This window comes from Perissodus microlepis, chromosome 9 (genome assembly GCF_051167445.1).
Source record: "Perissodus microlepis isolate ML-2025 ecotype Zambia chromosome 9, ASM5116744v1, whole genome shotgun sequence".
Taxonomy (NCBI): domain Eukaryota; kingdom Metazoa; phylum Chordata; class Actinopteri; order Cichliformes; family Cichlidae; genus Perissodus; species Perissodus microlepis.
Genome location: NC_140469.1, coordinates 9153307 through 9171326, shown reverse-complemented (window position 1 = coordinate 9171326; position 18020 = coordinate 9153307). Strand labels below are relative to the sequence as shown.

Sequence of the window (18020 nt, the reverse complement as noted above, 5' to 3'; positions counted from 1 at the left end):
ATAAGAAAAGCATGTTGTAGGGAATGTTTAGTTAAAATCCTCAAATCCCTGTTTGGATTTTCTGCCTCTAAAAACTGACAAGACAGCAGTGAGCCATAAACCCAAATCCAAACTTTAATTATGATGTCTGAGACTCCATCCATATTTTACTACAATCCAAGCCTGATGGGAATTGAATGAACTCCTGGAAACTTTTTTTGGTCTGCTTGTTGTCAGACAGCATAAGCGTCACACGCGGGCACGTTTGCGGTACAGCGGGAAAAAACTGGTTGCAATTAAAGCCCAAGAAAGCACTCTTCACCGGTGTACGCATGCATATACATGAATGTGTGTGCTGCTTCCAGCTCCGGTGGGAGAGCATATGGCCTGCCGGTTCACAGAAAGTTGAACCTGAAGTGGCTGCGACCATAAAACAACAGTAACTTTGTAGCTTTACGGGGCATTTACCGTTGACACTGGATCTGTGAAGTCATCGGTGAACCCCAGGTGACCCCGTGTCACCTCACTAGGAAAGAAAAATGAGCCACCATAAAAAAACCACCTTTAACAAGCATGACTCCCGGCCTGGCTGTGTAGATTAATGTTAACCCGTATAAATCAGACATCTTTCAGCACTGCTTGAAAGACTAGTCTATCCCAGCATTCCTTATAACAAGGACTTCTGCGTCATAAAGAGCCACAATCAGAGCGTCTCAGCCCTGAATGTTACTCATCGATCCTGAATCTGTAACGTTACGTGAAAGTGGAACATTTTTCCCAGCGAGTCTTTGATACTCTGCTCTCCGTTTTAAATTCACAGGTGGAACATGTGAATATTTTCTAAAAACAGTAACCTTTGTCTCTGCACGGCAACGTTATCGCTCTTGATTCACTGTTTTCTGCTGCTGTTTTAGTGCCACTCATTAAGAATACCTGTTCTGTGAGCATCTGAAGGTCTAGAACAGCAAAAATATTTGATGAGTATCCGACAGCAATCATCCAAATATCCTGGAAAATTGATAAGAGATGTTCCGTATACAAACCTGTAGCCTCCTATATGTTTTAAAACAGAATACTTGCGATATCCAAAGTTTCCACATACATCTTCATCAGAGTTGTGCCCTGAATGATCATTTTAAATACAACAATACTTTTCCCTGCAGCCTATTTTTCCTTTTGTAGACCAGCGGGTCCATGTGAAAAGAAATCCAAGCTCTGAATTGCTCTAACAATGAGCTGCAAAAGCCTACTATGATGCATATCAACAATGAAATTGCACTGAAAACCTCACTGCTCCCAGTGAATTTCACCAGATCACCTTCACTTTAAAGCTCCCTACTTTACATTGCTGGACCACCTGTGGACCTCAGGGGCGGCAGGACCGCTGAGATCTCTGCTATAATGACTTGGCATCGACTGGCCTTTGGTTTTCCAAAACAATCAAGCTGGGATGGTGAGTACAACCCAGTTATGCGGGGCCAAATGGACCCGCAGAGCAAAGTAACCAAGCAAGGAATCAATCGAACAATCAAGTAAAGAACAAATCAGCCTTGTGAAGTTAAAAAACACCCCTGAAAACTCAGCGAGCCATCGCTGCAGCCAGTCTGTAGACTCGTGCGTGTACATTGGCTGGTTCTGAAGGGAATTTATCAGAGTCCGGAGTAATCCAAACATCTCTAATTATGATTCCAGATAAACTGTTTTACAGTTGGGCAGCTTCATCTACCAGGAGGAAAGAGGCGTTAACACGATACGTCAGTCTGCTCGCAGAAAGTTGGCAAAATACTCACTGAGAATCAAGAAATATTAGGACCACCTGCTCCTCCAGAAAAGCACACTTGGAGAGGGAATCCAAGTCAAACCCGTGATCCCTTATTCATTTCACTTCACTAAACACACTTGATTCACGGGCTGAGACGCAGATTACTCTAAGGGGAGAACAAATCATCATGACTCTGATATTGCTGGTGGTCTTAACGATGTGAACACAGTGGATTTACAGCTACGCTTACATGTGTTCTGCAAATCTTTCCCCTTCGCTCCCCGGGATGTTTAGGAAAATGTGAGGCGGTGCCAGCGAAACGCTGAAAGCCAACAAAATAATGGAAGCACCATGCCAATTTAACATAAGTGGATGCCCACTTAAGCCGAGCAATTACAGGTCCCCCTGCTTATTTAGCACACTATCATTAACTAAGACAAATTGCAAACATGATGTCTTTTGCATACGGGTTGTTTTTCAAGCACTGTGCACATAAGCTATCATACATCACAGCTTTACGTTACAGAGTTTGTGAATTATGAAATAATTGATAATACAGTGCTTAATAGAAAAGTGACGGGACTAAGCCAAATGATGCGTAACAAAACAAGGCTGCAGTGTACAGATGAGCAGCAAGTGCGACACAAAAGAAACAGCTGAAATATGACTTCATCAAAACGCTCCTTATCGTTTTAATATCTGTTTGCTAAAATGGGCTCTCTCCCCACAAACCATCACATCTCTGCAGGTCCAATGCATCCTGGAGAACTATTGGAACATACAATAATAAAAATGATTCTTTTATTTTGAAAGTGTAAATATAGCAATACACAAAAATGAAATCAATACAAAAAATTACTGAGCAAAGGGTTTAGACTAAAACTTTAGCTTATTACACTTACAGCCTTTTATAACAGGTATTCATTTATAAATAACTGGACATTATTAACTTGAGCTTATTGTTGTTATTATCTATATAACTACGAAGCTCATTCTCCTTCTCTTGACGATACTTTAAAGATATAACACATTTTGGGATCACCTTAGCAGAAGGCATCAACAATATCATTTCCTAAATGTTGCCAGCATAAACAAAGGCAGTAAAATTTTAGCTTGTTTTAAAGATAAAAGCCATTTTTATAAAAGTTTGACCTTATTTGACCTTGAAGAAGAGGTCAGAGGTCCAAGGTAACATGGCATTTAGAATCAGCATAGATCATCACCTGTATGTTGTCAATACAAACAATGGCAGGTTTCAATAGTTCCAAGTAGCATTATTATCACTTTGACCTTCAGATTAATCTATTGGCTTTGAAGGAGAGGTCAGAGGTCAAATGTGACATGCTATTTTAAATCTGTCAACAGTACTTATTATATGCTGACAATATACACCACACTAAGAATCGTACTTTCTAAGTTATGAGCCTTTTTGTCAGTTTTCCACCAATAAATCGTGAGGATGAGCTTGAAGATGTCAGTGGATGGAAGCCAAATTTTAGCATGACCCCCTCTACACCCCTACAAAGTTCTAGCAGAATTCATTCACAATGTTCGGAGCTATCGTGTGTCCTCATCACAACTGCCAAGGACGTTTACCCCTTTTACAGAAATACATCTTTCCAATATTTACCCTGACCTCTGCCTTTTAAACATACCAGTTTCTAATTTTAAAGAGCCTCTAGAAGCAGATTATTTTGTGCTTTACACATCTTCAGCACAGTGCTGAGATCAACAATATCCTACAATTTTAAGGTGTGAGTTATATGAAATGGTTGGCTCATAACAATAAAATCATGACATCCCTTGTTTTAGGTCCTCACAGTAAAGCAGCGGAGCACATACACAGCATCCTTCCACCAAGGCTGAAAATTCACTCAACACCGAGCATCAATAGTCTCTTGATCCAGAAGAATCCAGGTTTGTGTCTGAAACCTTCTTGTGAATATAAGGATGATTTCTCACCTTACTGTTTTTTTTCCTATTTTAATTGATATTTAATTGTAATAAATAAATATAGTCTGTGGGTCAAGCCCCACCTCTGCAAAACTGTTGTTTTTGAATAATAATTTTTCAAAAATCCTGAATCCTGCAAACAAACTAAACCAATCACATAACCTCTTTGGCAAAGGTAAATATATAGGTAGCCATAAGTTAAAAAAAAAAAGAATGAAATATTCATGTAGACTGAGAAAAAACAATGCTTGGATATATAAACAGATTAGATATAAACAACATCAAAGTCATGCTTGAGACGACCAATGTGATAAAATAAGACCAGGAAACTTCTGCAGCAGTGCACCACATTTTAATTTCAGACGCTGGGATCACTGGGACATAGATATTTAGAGCCTTTCTCCTTCACTTCCTAAAGTCATAAAACATTTGGCTGATTGCTGAACATCTTTTTTTATCTCAGCAGTACCTCTGAGCTCTGTAGAAATCCCATGATCCTCATCACTCCATCAGGACAGGCTGTTGCCCTGGGAGTAATGAAGGCTGACAGTAGCTGCTGCTGCAGGCACCATGTGAAAGAGAGAGGCTGGACTAGACTACTGTGACAAGCAGGTATTGTTTCCACAGCCAAACCAGGCTCAGTGTGGGCTTCGAGTCTAATTTTGGGTAAATATCCTTACAGGTAGCAGCTTCAGCTCCACGAGTCCTTTTTTTTTTTAATTTATTTTTTGAGTCAACAAGAAGAAAGTTGCAGCGAGGGGTGCAGAGAGGACGAAAACTGGTTTTACTCTGGCTCCACAAGTCTCTTATTTAACCAATGAATACTGTCTATTTATATCCACAGAAAATACAGTCACACTCACATAAAGCATCAGAGGCACTCTTTCTCCTTTCTGTGGAGAACACAGGACAGCTTTGTGCAGCCCCAGGGTTTTTCTCTGTTCCTTACTGCATGTTGCCAAGGTCTCGCTCTCACAAGCTAAGACCAAGGATAAAGATGTGTGTTTTTTCTCTTGTACTGGAATGAAAACCAAGCTGAGCTTCTCTAGAGAAGGAGAAACTGTATTCTACTGTGCACTGCATGCCTTTCCTTCTTTGTAAATTCTAGTTCAATAGACCACAAGTTAACAAGGAAGTCTTCCTTCAGACATAATAGCCTCTTTAATAATGGGATAAAATACAGAGGCAATAGCTTCAAGAGAACAGAACAGGTTCCACAGTATTTCTACAAGCTAGAACCGCACTGTGAAACTGTGAAATAACTTATATTACCATCAAGTGAAGTCTTTCCACACTATGCACATGCTAAACATGAAGCAGAATAACAGAAAAAGCTCTCATTTAGGTAATAATATTTAGATAATCCTCCAAACGCACAGCAATTTATTCTGCATGTAACTACAAACCAACTTTAAAAAACAAAACCAAAAAAGTAGCTGATGATAAGAAACACAGGATGCAATCAATTTAAAATCATGTATATATTAGATCCTGTTATATGTACTATTGTGTATTATACGATTACACATTTTATATTACACATATTTATAATACATATTTACAATATTGTTGTTTCAAATGGAGATTATATCCTCAAAGCCAAACTTTGTCAATATCTGTTTAATCCGATTAGATAAAGTTTTCTACTTCAATTATTTCGTGCTGCAAAATGAGATTGTTGAGCATGCTAACACTGACCTTATGACCTGTCATAAATCCTACCATAAGACCGAGCCGGGCTGCTATCAGTCTGAAATTGAGCTCTCTTGTTAGTAGGATTCCCAGAGTATTTTCATGTATTTATTATTAATTGTGTTTTCATATATTTAATAAAATATTTATCACAATTTTTCTCTGTTGGTCTTAATTAAGACTAACAGAGATGGACTGTAGGGCCAGGTTGTTCTTGTGTTGGTGTTATCAGCTAGTCAAGTTATGTATTACACCCAGACGTATGGTGCAGGGATGAAGTCTCTTCTAGCTCAGTGATGATTTGGACTGGGAACAATGATTTCTGTGCTCCCACACAACTACGAGATCCAGGCTATTGGTAAAAGAAAAAAAACAGCTCTTGGGTTAAAAACTTGAGATTGCTGGAAACAAACCAAACGTGAAGAGCCCCTAGCTTTGTTTTGATATCACATGCTGTTGTTTTACCTTGAAGACGAACATCTCCCTTCTCAGTATGGCCAGGGTGTTGAAGCCTCCATCGCAGATGTTGGGTTTAGCATTGGGCTGCGACGGTCGCGTAGGCAGCATTGGGAGTTGCGTCTGCCTGTCTTGTTTACGAGGGTCCGAAGGAGGATGGGAGCGAGGAGAGGGCGCCGTTGGCAAAGGCTTGGTGGGCTGGGGGAGTTTATCGGGCGGCCCTGCAGGGAGTCAGAGAAATACATCTTATACGTCTCCGCAACATGTTGTTTTGCTTTTTCATTACTTCACCAGTTAAAGCTAACCAGCACTCTGATCTTGCAGGAGAAACGAATATTCAAGCCAAGTTTAGTGGTGCCACTTGTAAAAACAACAACAAACAAACAAAGGTAAGAAGTGATGAAGGCTGCCAACGAGGACTCAACAAAGATATGAGAGAGAAAGGAGTCCACGGATAAACAAGATGAGGTCAGTGGGTAGAAATCAGTGGGTAGATGTTAACGCTGCCAAGTTTAGAGATTCAGCTTAGCAAAGCATAATATCATACGCTATAAAAACACAAAAAAACAAGGCCTAGCAGAATTAGGTTTTATAAATGTAGATCATGTGATTTCATGTCAAATTCATGAATTACTGTACGTGATAAAGGGAAAGGAGTTATGCACACTGAGGCAGTGGCTAATAACAAATGGGCTTTGCCTATGAATAACGCATGACCCTGCATGATTAACGCACTCTGTGACTGTAAGGGGATGAGGTGCAGAGCTTTCTAGAGTTGTTTTCAACCTGTGCTAACGAGATCCCGTGCAGACTTCCAAAGATAGAAAACTGCAGTCTTAAAAGTACAGACGCTCATTTCACGTCAGCTCTTTGTGCTTATAATTTTGCTGACTGATTGGACCAACAATAACACCACATACTTGGCACGCTAGCCTCTATCTGGCAGCAGACGCTTTCTGCAGGTAGACGTTTCGATCTGTACATCCCTACAGTCTGCCAACAGAGACCAATATTCAGCCCATAACGTGACAGAAAGACCTCACCTTAATCAGATAAAATGTATGATTTTAATGGCCTTCCATTCTTTCAGCAGACTTTCACAGACTTGCAGAATCAATGCCAAGGCCCACTGAAGCTGTGCTGGCAACATGTAGTGGCTACTTAGACATTTTACGTTGGCTCTTCCTTTAATGTGTCATCCATCTGTAGTTGACAAACCAGACAATCGCAGGATTAAGCCATCACCCAGTCCACAAAACTGATCAGCGGGTCTACACGAGAGTGATTCCATTCACTGACTGAAGTTAATCCCCTGAAATACATCCCAGATTAGTGGAGCCAAAGTACTCTGAAGTTATGTAAGCATGGGGGAGATTCACAGTCAGATGGACGTGTAAACAAACAGGCAAATGTGTACTTGCAGCTACATTGTGGTAAACCGACGACAAGAAAAATTAAACACAGCTTTTTTTGGGGGCAGATTTTGGCTCTTTTGGTCACCCTGTAATTTCAGCATCTGGCTGTCGTTAATTTACTGGAGATGTCCAGGTGTGCGTGTTACACGTGTTACACCAGTACTGTGGTGACTGGCTGGACCAATCAGCTAATTCCACCGATCTGTGCACTTGAAAACAGGAATCTAATCAGCGAACTCTGTGGGTGGGAGTGGGAGACAAACTTCCCACACTTACAGATATTAGTGGAACACAGATGAAAACCACCAATGCAGCCTAAGAACAAAGGAGCCTGGAGAGCCTTTACAAGGAACTGTATAACCACAGAATTCATTCATGAACCACTCGTAGTTCACGTTCATATAGCTGATCTGTTTGGATTTAAATAAATACTGTGTATTATGTAAAACACTCAACACAAAAAGTTCAGACATTTTTCATAGTGCATGTTTGAGGTACTTATTTTATTTTTAGTGGGCTACATACTGAATTTAGAGGAAAAAAAAATCCATCCTATCACACTAGTATCGACCCGATACTGATACCAGCATGAGTATCGATACTATTGATATTTGGCTCGATTTGCATCATGGTTTCACCTTCTCATGTTGAAATTCCCTGACCACTACCTCAGCTGCTGCTCTCATGCCTACTACTAAAGCCATTAGCAGGATGTGAAGAGATGTAAGTGCAGAAACAGGAGGAGGCCTGTGTGACAGAGAAACTTCAGAAGTATTACGTGACAGTCATGGTGGAGTAGTAAAGGATAGTGTTATTGCTGTAGCTGACTCCAGGGTCACTACTGATATGTTAGCCAATCTATGTGGACATACCAACTAGCAATGTGGATATGTTGACGCCTGTTTTTAGCATGCTAGTGTGGTTAAAGATATAAATGTGCAAAGAGTGAACATATACAGAAAATGAGAATATTAATATTGGAGTGTTTTATTGTTCATAATGGAATTATGACACAGGCTAATGGTCATGGTTTAAAGGAAAAACAAAATATCAAACAAAGATTTAACGAGGCCTAAAAGATAAGACATGTGAGACTTTTAAAATTTAATACAGCTCTCGTTGGGCATCCGGTCATTTAGAAGTTTAAGGCAGATTTACCCTTTTGTTATCTATGTAAAATTAGATTTAGCTCATTTTGTTTTCTTTAAAGGTCCTAAAAATATAAACTCCAGCCCAACTTTTAAATCATGTTTACTGTTTGAGGGCTTCAGCTGAATTTCAATACAATTATGGCCTGAATAACATTAATGATTTTTGTTTCTCTCATCCCAGTCATCGACATCATGGTGCCTGAGATCTGCTGCTTCTGTAAAAAGGAAGTGGGCTCTGAGAACGCAGGAAGTCATTAAGTTCAAAGCCCAGTGAGAACATTGGGATTTGTCCAGGAAGAAAAAAAGATTACATGACAGAAATGCACATCTATAGGTTTGAATGTGATCAGTACTTCATTCTTTACAGTTTCAAGCTGCCAAACTTTTTATTCACATAAGTCAATACATATCGAATTACAGTGTTTTTTGTGACTACAGTTCAAAGAGTTGAAGGAATAAACAGAAGCAGCAAAGCCAAAACGTCCAAAAACTCTAGCAGTCAACTGATCCTCAGCAGCTCTTAGCTTCCCACAGTTCCTCGTATGATTGTGCCCGACTCTCCCAGACTGCAAGCCAACAGCTGTAAATGAATGCCAATTCACTCGCATTTCCTTCACATCTCGTTATACCGCTTCACCTTCACACAGAACCAAGTTGCACTTTTTTCCTACTCAACCTTAAGTGCATCACCTTGTACTCGATGTAAGCTGTGTACCCCACACCTCTTCTCCTGTTTAGTACCACATCTAGCACCGGCACTGGCATGTGAAAAAAAGAATGGAGGCCAATTACTGCGAGGGGGGTGGGGGGTACGAAGCTGAGAGCAGAGCTGTCATCAGTCGTCCTGCCCTTCAACTCTTGGTACGACACAGAGGAGAGGGAGGGAGGGGCAATGCAGAGGAATAAAACACGAGAGGGATGAAGAGAGATTTGATCGCTTGCCCAGGTCTGTCACTCCCAGAGGGACGTGCCCTGACCATGTAAGCAGACGGCAGGTTCTATGTGTGTGCGCGCATGCAGCCATTCAGCAGAGTGTGACTGGTGTACAGTGTCGACAGCTGTATGGAACGATGCTGTCATTCGCCAACGAGTCGTTTCCGAACTTAGATGTCAAGCTGAGGTTGAGACGACAGCATCGGCACTCCCGATAACACATTTAAACATTAAGGCTTCCTCCTCCACAAGCCAGCCTCGTGTGAATTATCATTACAAGTATCCAGACTGATAACTGATTTTGCCACTGCAATCTACTAATTCAACTATGAGTGAAAAAACCGAAGAATCAAACTCTGTGGGTGCTTCCATAAATCCTTTGCCATCAAATTGAATTTCACACTGCCGCCCCAGAGCTATATCAGCTTTATGAGAAGACAAAGCACTGTGCAATCAGCGTCTGTCAACTCCAAATGTGTGTCGATGAGGGATGCGTGCTGTAGGCGCTCTGATGATGAAGTATGATCGGAAATGTAGGTCTTAATTGAATTCAATTTAAGTATTTGAGCCTTAATTTGAATCTTGGTCTTAATCTTATTTCTGTAACTTTGAAAGTTTGTTACAATAATGCAGAAAACAAGAGCTCCAGGTGAAGGAAGATGACTTACTTTAGCTATGTCAGCTTCATATGGTTAGGTGTGTTGGGCAGTGTACTTATAGTTGAGCTCTTACATGGTCTACTGACTTGATATGTCACAGGAAGATGACTATGAATGCTTAGTATGTTATTGGCTTGCTTGTATGACAGCTAAAGCCTGAAGACTAACCCTTTGAGTTGTAAAGCTCCTCAGACCACATTGATAAATTCTAATACTTGGCTGCGTCCTGCGTTTGCTTAACAAATTGCTGTATTTAAATAAATAAATAAAAAAAGAAGGCTTACCATAAATTTTCTGGATGCCTAGCAGGTCATCCATTGGTAGTTTGAAGTCATCCGTGTCCATGTACTGATAGAAAGGAGCCATGATAGCTGTGGGGTCATTGGAGTGTTCGAGGCCCAGTGCGTGACCAAGCTCATGGACGGCTACCAGGAACAAATCGTTACCTAGAAACACGAAGAGAGAGTGAAGGAGAGAGCAGCTCTGTCAGTGCTGTTGGACGTAAACAAAAGCAAGCGAATTCGGAAAGAAAAAGAAAAGAGAAAACTTTGTCAGCCCCGGGTTATTGTGGCTTGTCAGGGTCCACCTGTTCTAGTGCCAGAGAGGTTCCCTCAAAATAAAGCCAAGTTTTGAAAGTTTGTACAGCCATGTTTAAATAAGCAGCAGCCCTACAGGGGAAAAGTTTTCTGTTAGTTTGAGGTTAGACAGCTGACTGTGTCTTACAATATGCATCCACACATATATAAGGGTCTATGCACGAGCACAGATAATCCACCATCTGCGCTCCTAACCAGTCCATCTTCAGACAGAAACACAGGCCCGTACACATACATGTGTAATAAATACAAGTACACTTCAAAGAGCACAGGCAACCCTGGAACTGTAATTAGTCTCTAGCTGCGGTAAGCTGAAGACTACACTGGGTTCTTGACCTCTCGACTCAGAAACTCTCTGTGGCTAACAGCCAAACCCCAGCCCAACCCTAGCTGTATTAAAGCTGAGATATTTGGGATTGAAAGCCTCCTATTCCTCAACTTACGTCACTGGCAACCAAAACAACAACAAAAACCAGTCCTCCTCATCCTCCTCTCTGATGTTCTGCCAGCGTTTTGAATCTGACCCATAAAGAAGCTCATCATCATACAATTAGGGTTAGACTGCTACGTCTTCTATTATTTGTGGCTATACACGGGCTGTCTGTGGGAAACTATTAACCTGATTCCAATGAGACGTCTTACGCTGCAATATGTTATTGCTGAACTTCAAAGGAAAGCTTTTTTTCCTAGCTGTCAGACACAAAAAGTTATGGTTTACTGTTATGCATGAAAATGTAATAGCAGTTAGACAAAGGTCGGCTGGAGTTTAGAATCAAACTGGTCAAAAACAAAAAAATGTGGGGTGAGCACCATCACCTCGCAGCAAAAAGGGTTCGCTCTGGATACTCTGGCTTGTTCCCACAGTGCAAAGACAAAGATGGGGTTAGGCTAACTTGTGACTCTAAATTGAGCTTGTCTGTCTGTGTTAACCCTGCGACAGACTGGCCAGGGTGTGCTCTGCCTCTCGTCCTGCGATGCTAACCTGGATTAGTGGAAGAAAATGGCTGGAAAAAAACAAAAAAAACAAAAAAGATTTAATGTGTTTTGAGGGGGGTTTCTTTTGCACTCTCCAAGCTGCCATCTCTCTTCAGTTTTACCTTTGCTTTTTTTTTTCCTTCTCCCCCTTATCGCGACAAGTCTCAGTGGGGATAAGCATCACTTATTCATTGGTATTCCTACAAAAGTGAGGCACTTATCTGCTGCAAATCTGTCACATGAATAACGCATCAGCAGATACAGAGACTGAGATTTAGATCTCTTCATCGTAGGTACAGTGCGATACTTAGGAATTTACGGACAAGGCTACAACAGAGAAACGGGTTAATTGGGACCTCATGAATGATATTTGACTGTATAAATGTCAGCAGGTCTTTATAGGCTTGATGGAAAGCTCTTGCGTTAATACCCAGGTTTTCGCTGAAACAGCTTCGGGTTTCAGTCCAAGTCATCCAATGAAAATAGATGGCTTGTAAAAGTTAGAGAAGTGTAGAAATTGAGGCAAAATTTATGCAAGCTTGTAATATTGAACAAGTGTCTGGAGATGTGGTTTATAGCAAATAAAGAGAGGCAGAGAGAAAGAAAGGAGATAAAGAGGAGAGAGATACAGCTCAGTGATTCAGGAATTATTTGAGGAGGAAATCGGGCGAGCCAGCTCTGCAGCTGAAGATCTTCCACCCCCCGCCCGAGTTGTTTCCTGGGATAGCAGCGGAAGCAGAAGGGTAAGAGTGAACAATTAAGTCTAAAAAAAATTTAAAAATCAAATTAATTCTACGAAAATAGCCGGTAGAGTTACAGCACACAAATGTGATGGTGGTCTGTGAAGAGATTTTGATCTTAGTGTAGCTGTACACGTGCTTGCTCAATTTACCCACACTAACTGGCATCATTTCTGACTTCATAAATCATATTAATAACTCACTGACCGCATCAGCACTCACTGACTCACTGACCTCTTTTTTTTTTCTTACCAAAAAAGACTTGAAGCTCAGAGGAGTGTTAAAAAATATGTGTGTAGCATGTTTTGACATCATATGTGAGTAAAGTGGAATTATTGACTGTATATGTAATATTAATGCGACTACATTTACACCAGATCTCTGTCTGTCATCTCATCGTACCTGATCATTAGTACCCAGAAGGTTATTAGTAAACAAGTAAAGGTTTATTTATGTGGCACTTTTCACAGACTAGGCAGTCACAAAGTAAAAAACTATTGACTGTAGTAAGTTGTACCAGTATATATATATATATATATATATATATATATATATATATATATATATATATATATATATATATATATATATATATATACATATATATATATACATATATATATATATATATATATATACATATATATATATATATATATACATATACATATATATATATATATACATATACATATATATATATATATACATATACATATATATATATATATACATATACATATATATATATATATATATATATATATATATATATATATATGTGTGTGTGTGTGTGTGTGTGTGTGTGTGTATGTATGTATGTATGTATGTATGTATAGAAGAGCATATATATCCTCTTATAATATGATAAATAGTTTTAAAAAATCTTGTGTGGGTCAGGCTCTGATACACTGTGTATTTAAAGATATGGAAAATGTTTCCCACATCTGTCTTAAAGCATTTCTAAAAGAGCTCATGACAAAAACAAACTACATTTTATAAAAATGTAAACACAACTATTGATAGCAGAATAAAACAAACACGCGTGTCGCTAATTACCACTTTCTAGATCTTAGAGCCAGTGCTCCCAAATTGAGTATATACAAATCATCATATGACTCTGAACATGGACTGAGTACAGTTATTATTACACTATTCCAGTTATGCCAATGAATCCTCTGTCTAATTCTGAGGTGCATACTATTAAAGGTTTGTTTTATTGAGAAATACAGTATATGAGAGCTATTGCACAACGAGTTCTGACACTACAGATGCTCAGGTCATCAGGTGCACGACTTAAGTGAAGAACTGTCTCTGTCGTTTTTTGTCTCCATCTCGTTCCATCGCTCAATCTTGAGTCAGCCTTCCTGCCTCCCGGGTCCCTCTGAGGTCAGTGTCGTCGCTTTGACTCGGCTGCTTATGTAAGTCACGTTGTGTTAGATGGGGATGTCCTGTTGACCCCGGGGCCACAAACAAAGCTAAGGCAGTTTGTACCGCCTGGCTAATTATCAGCTGGAAGTTACAGAGAGCCTAGAGAGAAAATGGTGACGCCTAGACAGACGTGGGTAGATGAAGAGGATGGAGCCAGATGAAAGAAACAAAGAGCTTCAGTGCACAAGGAGGGAAACCAAGCGAGATGAAGGTGAGAGAAAAAGTTATGGAATGGGGGAACAGAGGGGGGGGCAGACAAAGATTTGATATATTGGATACATAGAGAGATAAAAAAGGTGAAGTAAACCAAGGAGAAAGGGCGTTTGGAGTGATAGCTACATGAGGGAAACTGGGGGGAGAAGGATGATAAAAAGAAATAGAAAAAACCTGAGGCGAGGAAAACGATAAGGTTCGGGACAGTGTACTATCGTGTAAGAGTGCTCCAGTATTCGTTCAATCACAGAGGACGAAAATGATGAATTACACGACTCCAACCTCTGACCTTGGCATTTATAACATCGCTCTACTGTCAGTGGCCCAATCGCAACCCCAAACACAAAATAATAACACAGAAAATAGAGGATGCAGTTGAAGAAAACAATGCCAGGAGATGAAATGCATTACAAATCTGTGCAGGGTTTGTGCGATAATCCACAGAGGGTCACAGTTTTTGGATTGGGGGGATTTGAGTCCTGTATTTTCATCGTACGGTGAGTCATCGTTATGATGTGTGCCGTTTGCGTATTTGAGCAAGACTTCAGCACAAAAAAAAGACAAGTATTTATTTAGCACACGAATGAGTTTTAAGTAATAAAAATCTGCTTGTGTTAAATGATTCAGCAGGTTTTTTTTGTTTTTTTGTCCTGTTAAGTGGGCAACGATCAAGCGGCAGCTGCAGTGTTGCCCACACTGCTCAGGATAAGGTCAAGGTTGCTGCTAATGAGGGTCGAGGAGAAAGAAAAGAAAAATGAAATTAAAAAAATTGAAGTTGGAATGAAAGTGGAGATTTACAATCTTTGCCCGCAGGATGTGCAGTAAGCAGGGGCTTTGATTAAAACGCAGAAACCTCTACCTGCTCTCCCTGAACTTACCGCGAGGAGTGCAGAGAGACTGCGTAGGGTTGGAGATGAACACACACTATGGTCACCACTGTTCAATTGCAGTAATAGCTCAGGTTTTCAGCAAAAGCCTCCAGGGGCCCATAACCCTTCCTGCCTGCTTACTGCTTAACTAAGTGCCCGTGGTTCACTCAATACATGACATCTGATGTAAGCTACAAGCCTGGGTGACCAGCAATCAGCCCACTTGTAAGTGTACCTTGTTCTTTATCCCTCCCAGCTCTCACGTTATCACATTCTTGTGCTTCTTTTTTACTGTATACAAATCCCAAACGCCACCAAAGGACCAAGTTTTCAAAAACACAGCATCCCCTGTGACTCCTAACTACACATCAACATCAAGCTAGTGAAAGGTGTCAAACAAAGCAATTACAACTCTCACTTGTTTTATTACAGTGAAGAGGGCACCCAGCAGAGATGAACAAAATTCTAACTCCCCCACCCTTTCTTTAGAAAACACAGCTGTTATTGTGCCGTCCGAGTGTAAGCAAGCATAAGCACTCTCTTTGTCTCAGGGGATCACAAATGTTTCCTATTGTTCAGCTCCCACAGCGCCCTGAATGGCTGACACTGTGATTTCAAGAGTGGTGTTCGAAGAAGCAGCACTGCACAGTAAAGTAAATGCAAAAGGATGTTAATTGCCACCTCAGGAGCGTCTCTGGTGGATTGACAGAGCACAAGAAACAAGAGCAAGGACTCTGGTTCCTTGGTTTCATACGGAAGTCTCAGCAGAACCTGAAGCAGCCCTCACCAGTTTTTTTTTTTAAAGCCTTGTCTAAGCCTAAATCGCAGGTCCAGGTCTAAGAAGTTAACCAAGGAAGTGTGGCACGCAACCTGCGCAATTATGAAGTACGAAAAACACCGTTTTAAACTAAAGAAGCTAAGCGTACGTTAGCTCATCCTAGCTGCCATCTCTTGGCTACGGAATCCCTTCTGGTTCCTTTGCTTTTTTCTACTGACTTTAACTGTTTTTACATTACAGTCAAACTATTCATCAGTGTTTAGCTATGACTTTTAGCTAACTACTTCAGTTCCTTAAGCACTACTGTACTGTTAGTTAATTATTAGCTATTTTAATAGTTCAGCTATTTGTGCATGACTTTAGCTTATTATTATTTTAACTGTCTGTGCATTATTTTAGCAAAACGTGTCAACTGTTTATTCAGTGCTGTTGCAGTTCATTACTTCTGTTGTTTATGCGTTTATGTGTTTATTCAGCTCATTAGTCATTAATTCTTAGCTAATTATTTGCTAATTTTAACTATATATTAGCATTCAACAGTTTAAGCATCACCTTTAGGTGTTTTAACGATTTATGCATTTCCATCAACTAGCTGTTACGTGACCTTTAGTTGACTATTTCAATTGTTTATCCATCATTTTTAGGTAAGGTTTTTTTATGTTTCTCCATTAAATTTTAACCCATAAGTTTCTGACTTTATACTTTAACTAAGAATTGTTAGAACTATTTATTAAATCTATTTATAAAATCAGTAGCTATGTGATGTAGTGGTTACTACATGTTTCATGTGTAAGGTGACATTATCAGACAAGACTTTAACCATTTAATCGTTTCTTCCATCCATAAAGACTCAAACAGAGCTACATATACTTTCAACAACTGCAATGGAGACCCAATGAGGTACTGATGCAGGGTGTACTGTGTCATCAGCCTTCATGAACATGTAAGGTAGAGAGAGGATACAATCGCATTGTCAAGTAGCTGTACTAACAAAATTGCATTTGTGTCAAAATATTAGTCATGCAGAACCTTAAAGAAGGTAACCTAATAAGGTTTATTAAAAAACCCTAGCCTTTTAAAAAGTGCTTTACTAGAACAGGTTCAGTTTACTGTCTGAAAGAAGGAAAAAAACAGAAATCAGCTGTTGTCCTCCAGCTGGGGTGAAGTTCACGATACTGACACAGGATGCTGTTTGTCCAACTCAGTACGTCACTGGAAACAAGAGAAGCCCTGACAGGGAACCAAGCTGGAGACATGCGAGTCCACAGAGGAAGCAGAGAAAGTAAAACCGAGTGTGAGTCAATGAGAGCACTGGCTGTCCAGGAGTACTATGCTGTGCTGACAAGCTGCCAGAGGATCTCAGCCCAGTGGTTCAGTGCCTGGCTCAGAGGGCCCGGGGCACGCAGAACTCTGCTGGCTGTCAAGCCAGAGCTGTGCGCCTGATTTGACAGAGTGACCATTGTGAAGAATGCAGCCAAAATACAATAGCTGCATTCTGCTCACTTCACATTCACACCCTCAATACTTCCAACACACCCTCACAGGACAATACAGAAACACGCTGTGCGCCACTCTGTGCATTTCACCAAATCAGCTCACAAGTATTGCAAATACAAACACTTGAAAACAAGATTTCAAAGCGTCAGACTGAAACTTTTGCCCCATGCTGGTTTCTTGTGGGTACAATTTACAAATAAAATGTAACACCACTCTTCCAGTACTCAATTATATAACAGAAAGAGACTGTTTAGTAGCCAAAGTAGCCACAACACAATCTGAATACTGTTCCTAATGCTGAGATGAGCTGCTTTCATATTTAAAAACACACTGCAAAGAGCAGTGGAAACTGATTAACCTCCGTGTTAGTGTTGTTGAGTTAATCAAACACTCCTATAGTCTAGCCTTTCTCTTTGTCTGTCCTCTCTCTCTAGGTTGTAGACACCCTGGCTGAGCAACACTTGTGCTTTTGAATCTATTACCCTTAATTCTCACAAGCGTGTCAGAGAACAAAGCCCAGCTGACGTGAGCAACATATGTACACTAGAGTAATTATTTGTTTACAGACTGCTACAGACTGAAATTCGGTGTTGGGAACATTGCCAGGGATCCAGAAAATTGGCCGTTCCAGTGGACTCAAGATAAATAAACCAGCTGAAAGGAGGAAGAAAAAAACAAAAACGCTGCCAAAGAAAAACATCTTTTATTCGTGTCATGTTTATCTCTGTGCAGCACCTGTGAGTGAGACGGGGATGCGTGTGTATTTTCATTGTGATCATTAATCATTAATAATGCATTTGCCATGGTAAGTACAGGAATGGTGTATGCATGTGTGTGTTTGCACATCCTTTGGCGGTCTGTTCCTATAGACACTGCAGGCGGCAAACAGCCATGAAAATGGTGCAAACAAGTTTCAGACCT

General features: G+C 40.3%; 1 protein-coding gene across 2 annotated transcripts in view; it reads right to left on the bottom strand.

Annotated features, from left to right (window-relative positions):
- The window catches only part of mmp16a (matrix metallopeptidase 16a (membrane-inserted)), a 73377-nt gene that overhangs the window by 16086 nt on the left and 39271 nt on the right, over window positions 1-18020 (bottom strand). For both annotated transcript variants that reach the window (XM_084938911.1, XM_084938912.1), the window contains 2 exons: window positions 10285-10446; window positions 5852-6063 (listed from right to left, as the gene is read on the bottom strand). In XM_084938911.1, coding sequence (XP_084795037.1) covers window positions 5852-6063; window positions 10285-10446 — 374 coding nt within the window. The remainder of the gene's footprint in view (window positions 1-5851; window positions 6064-10284; window positions 10447-18020) is intronic.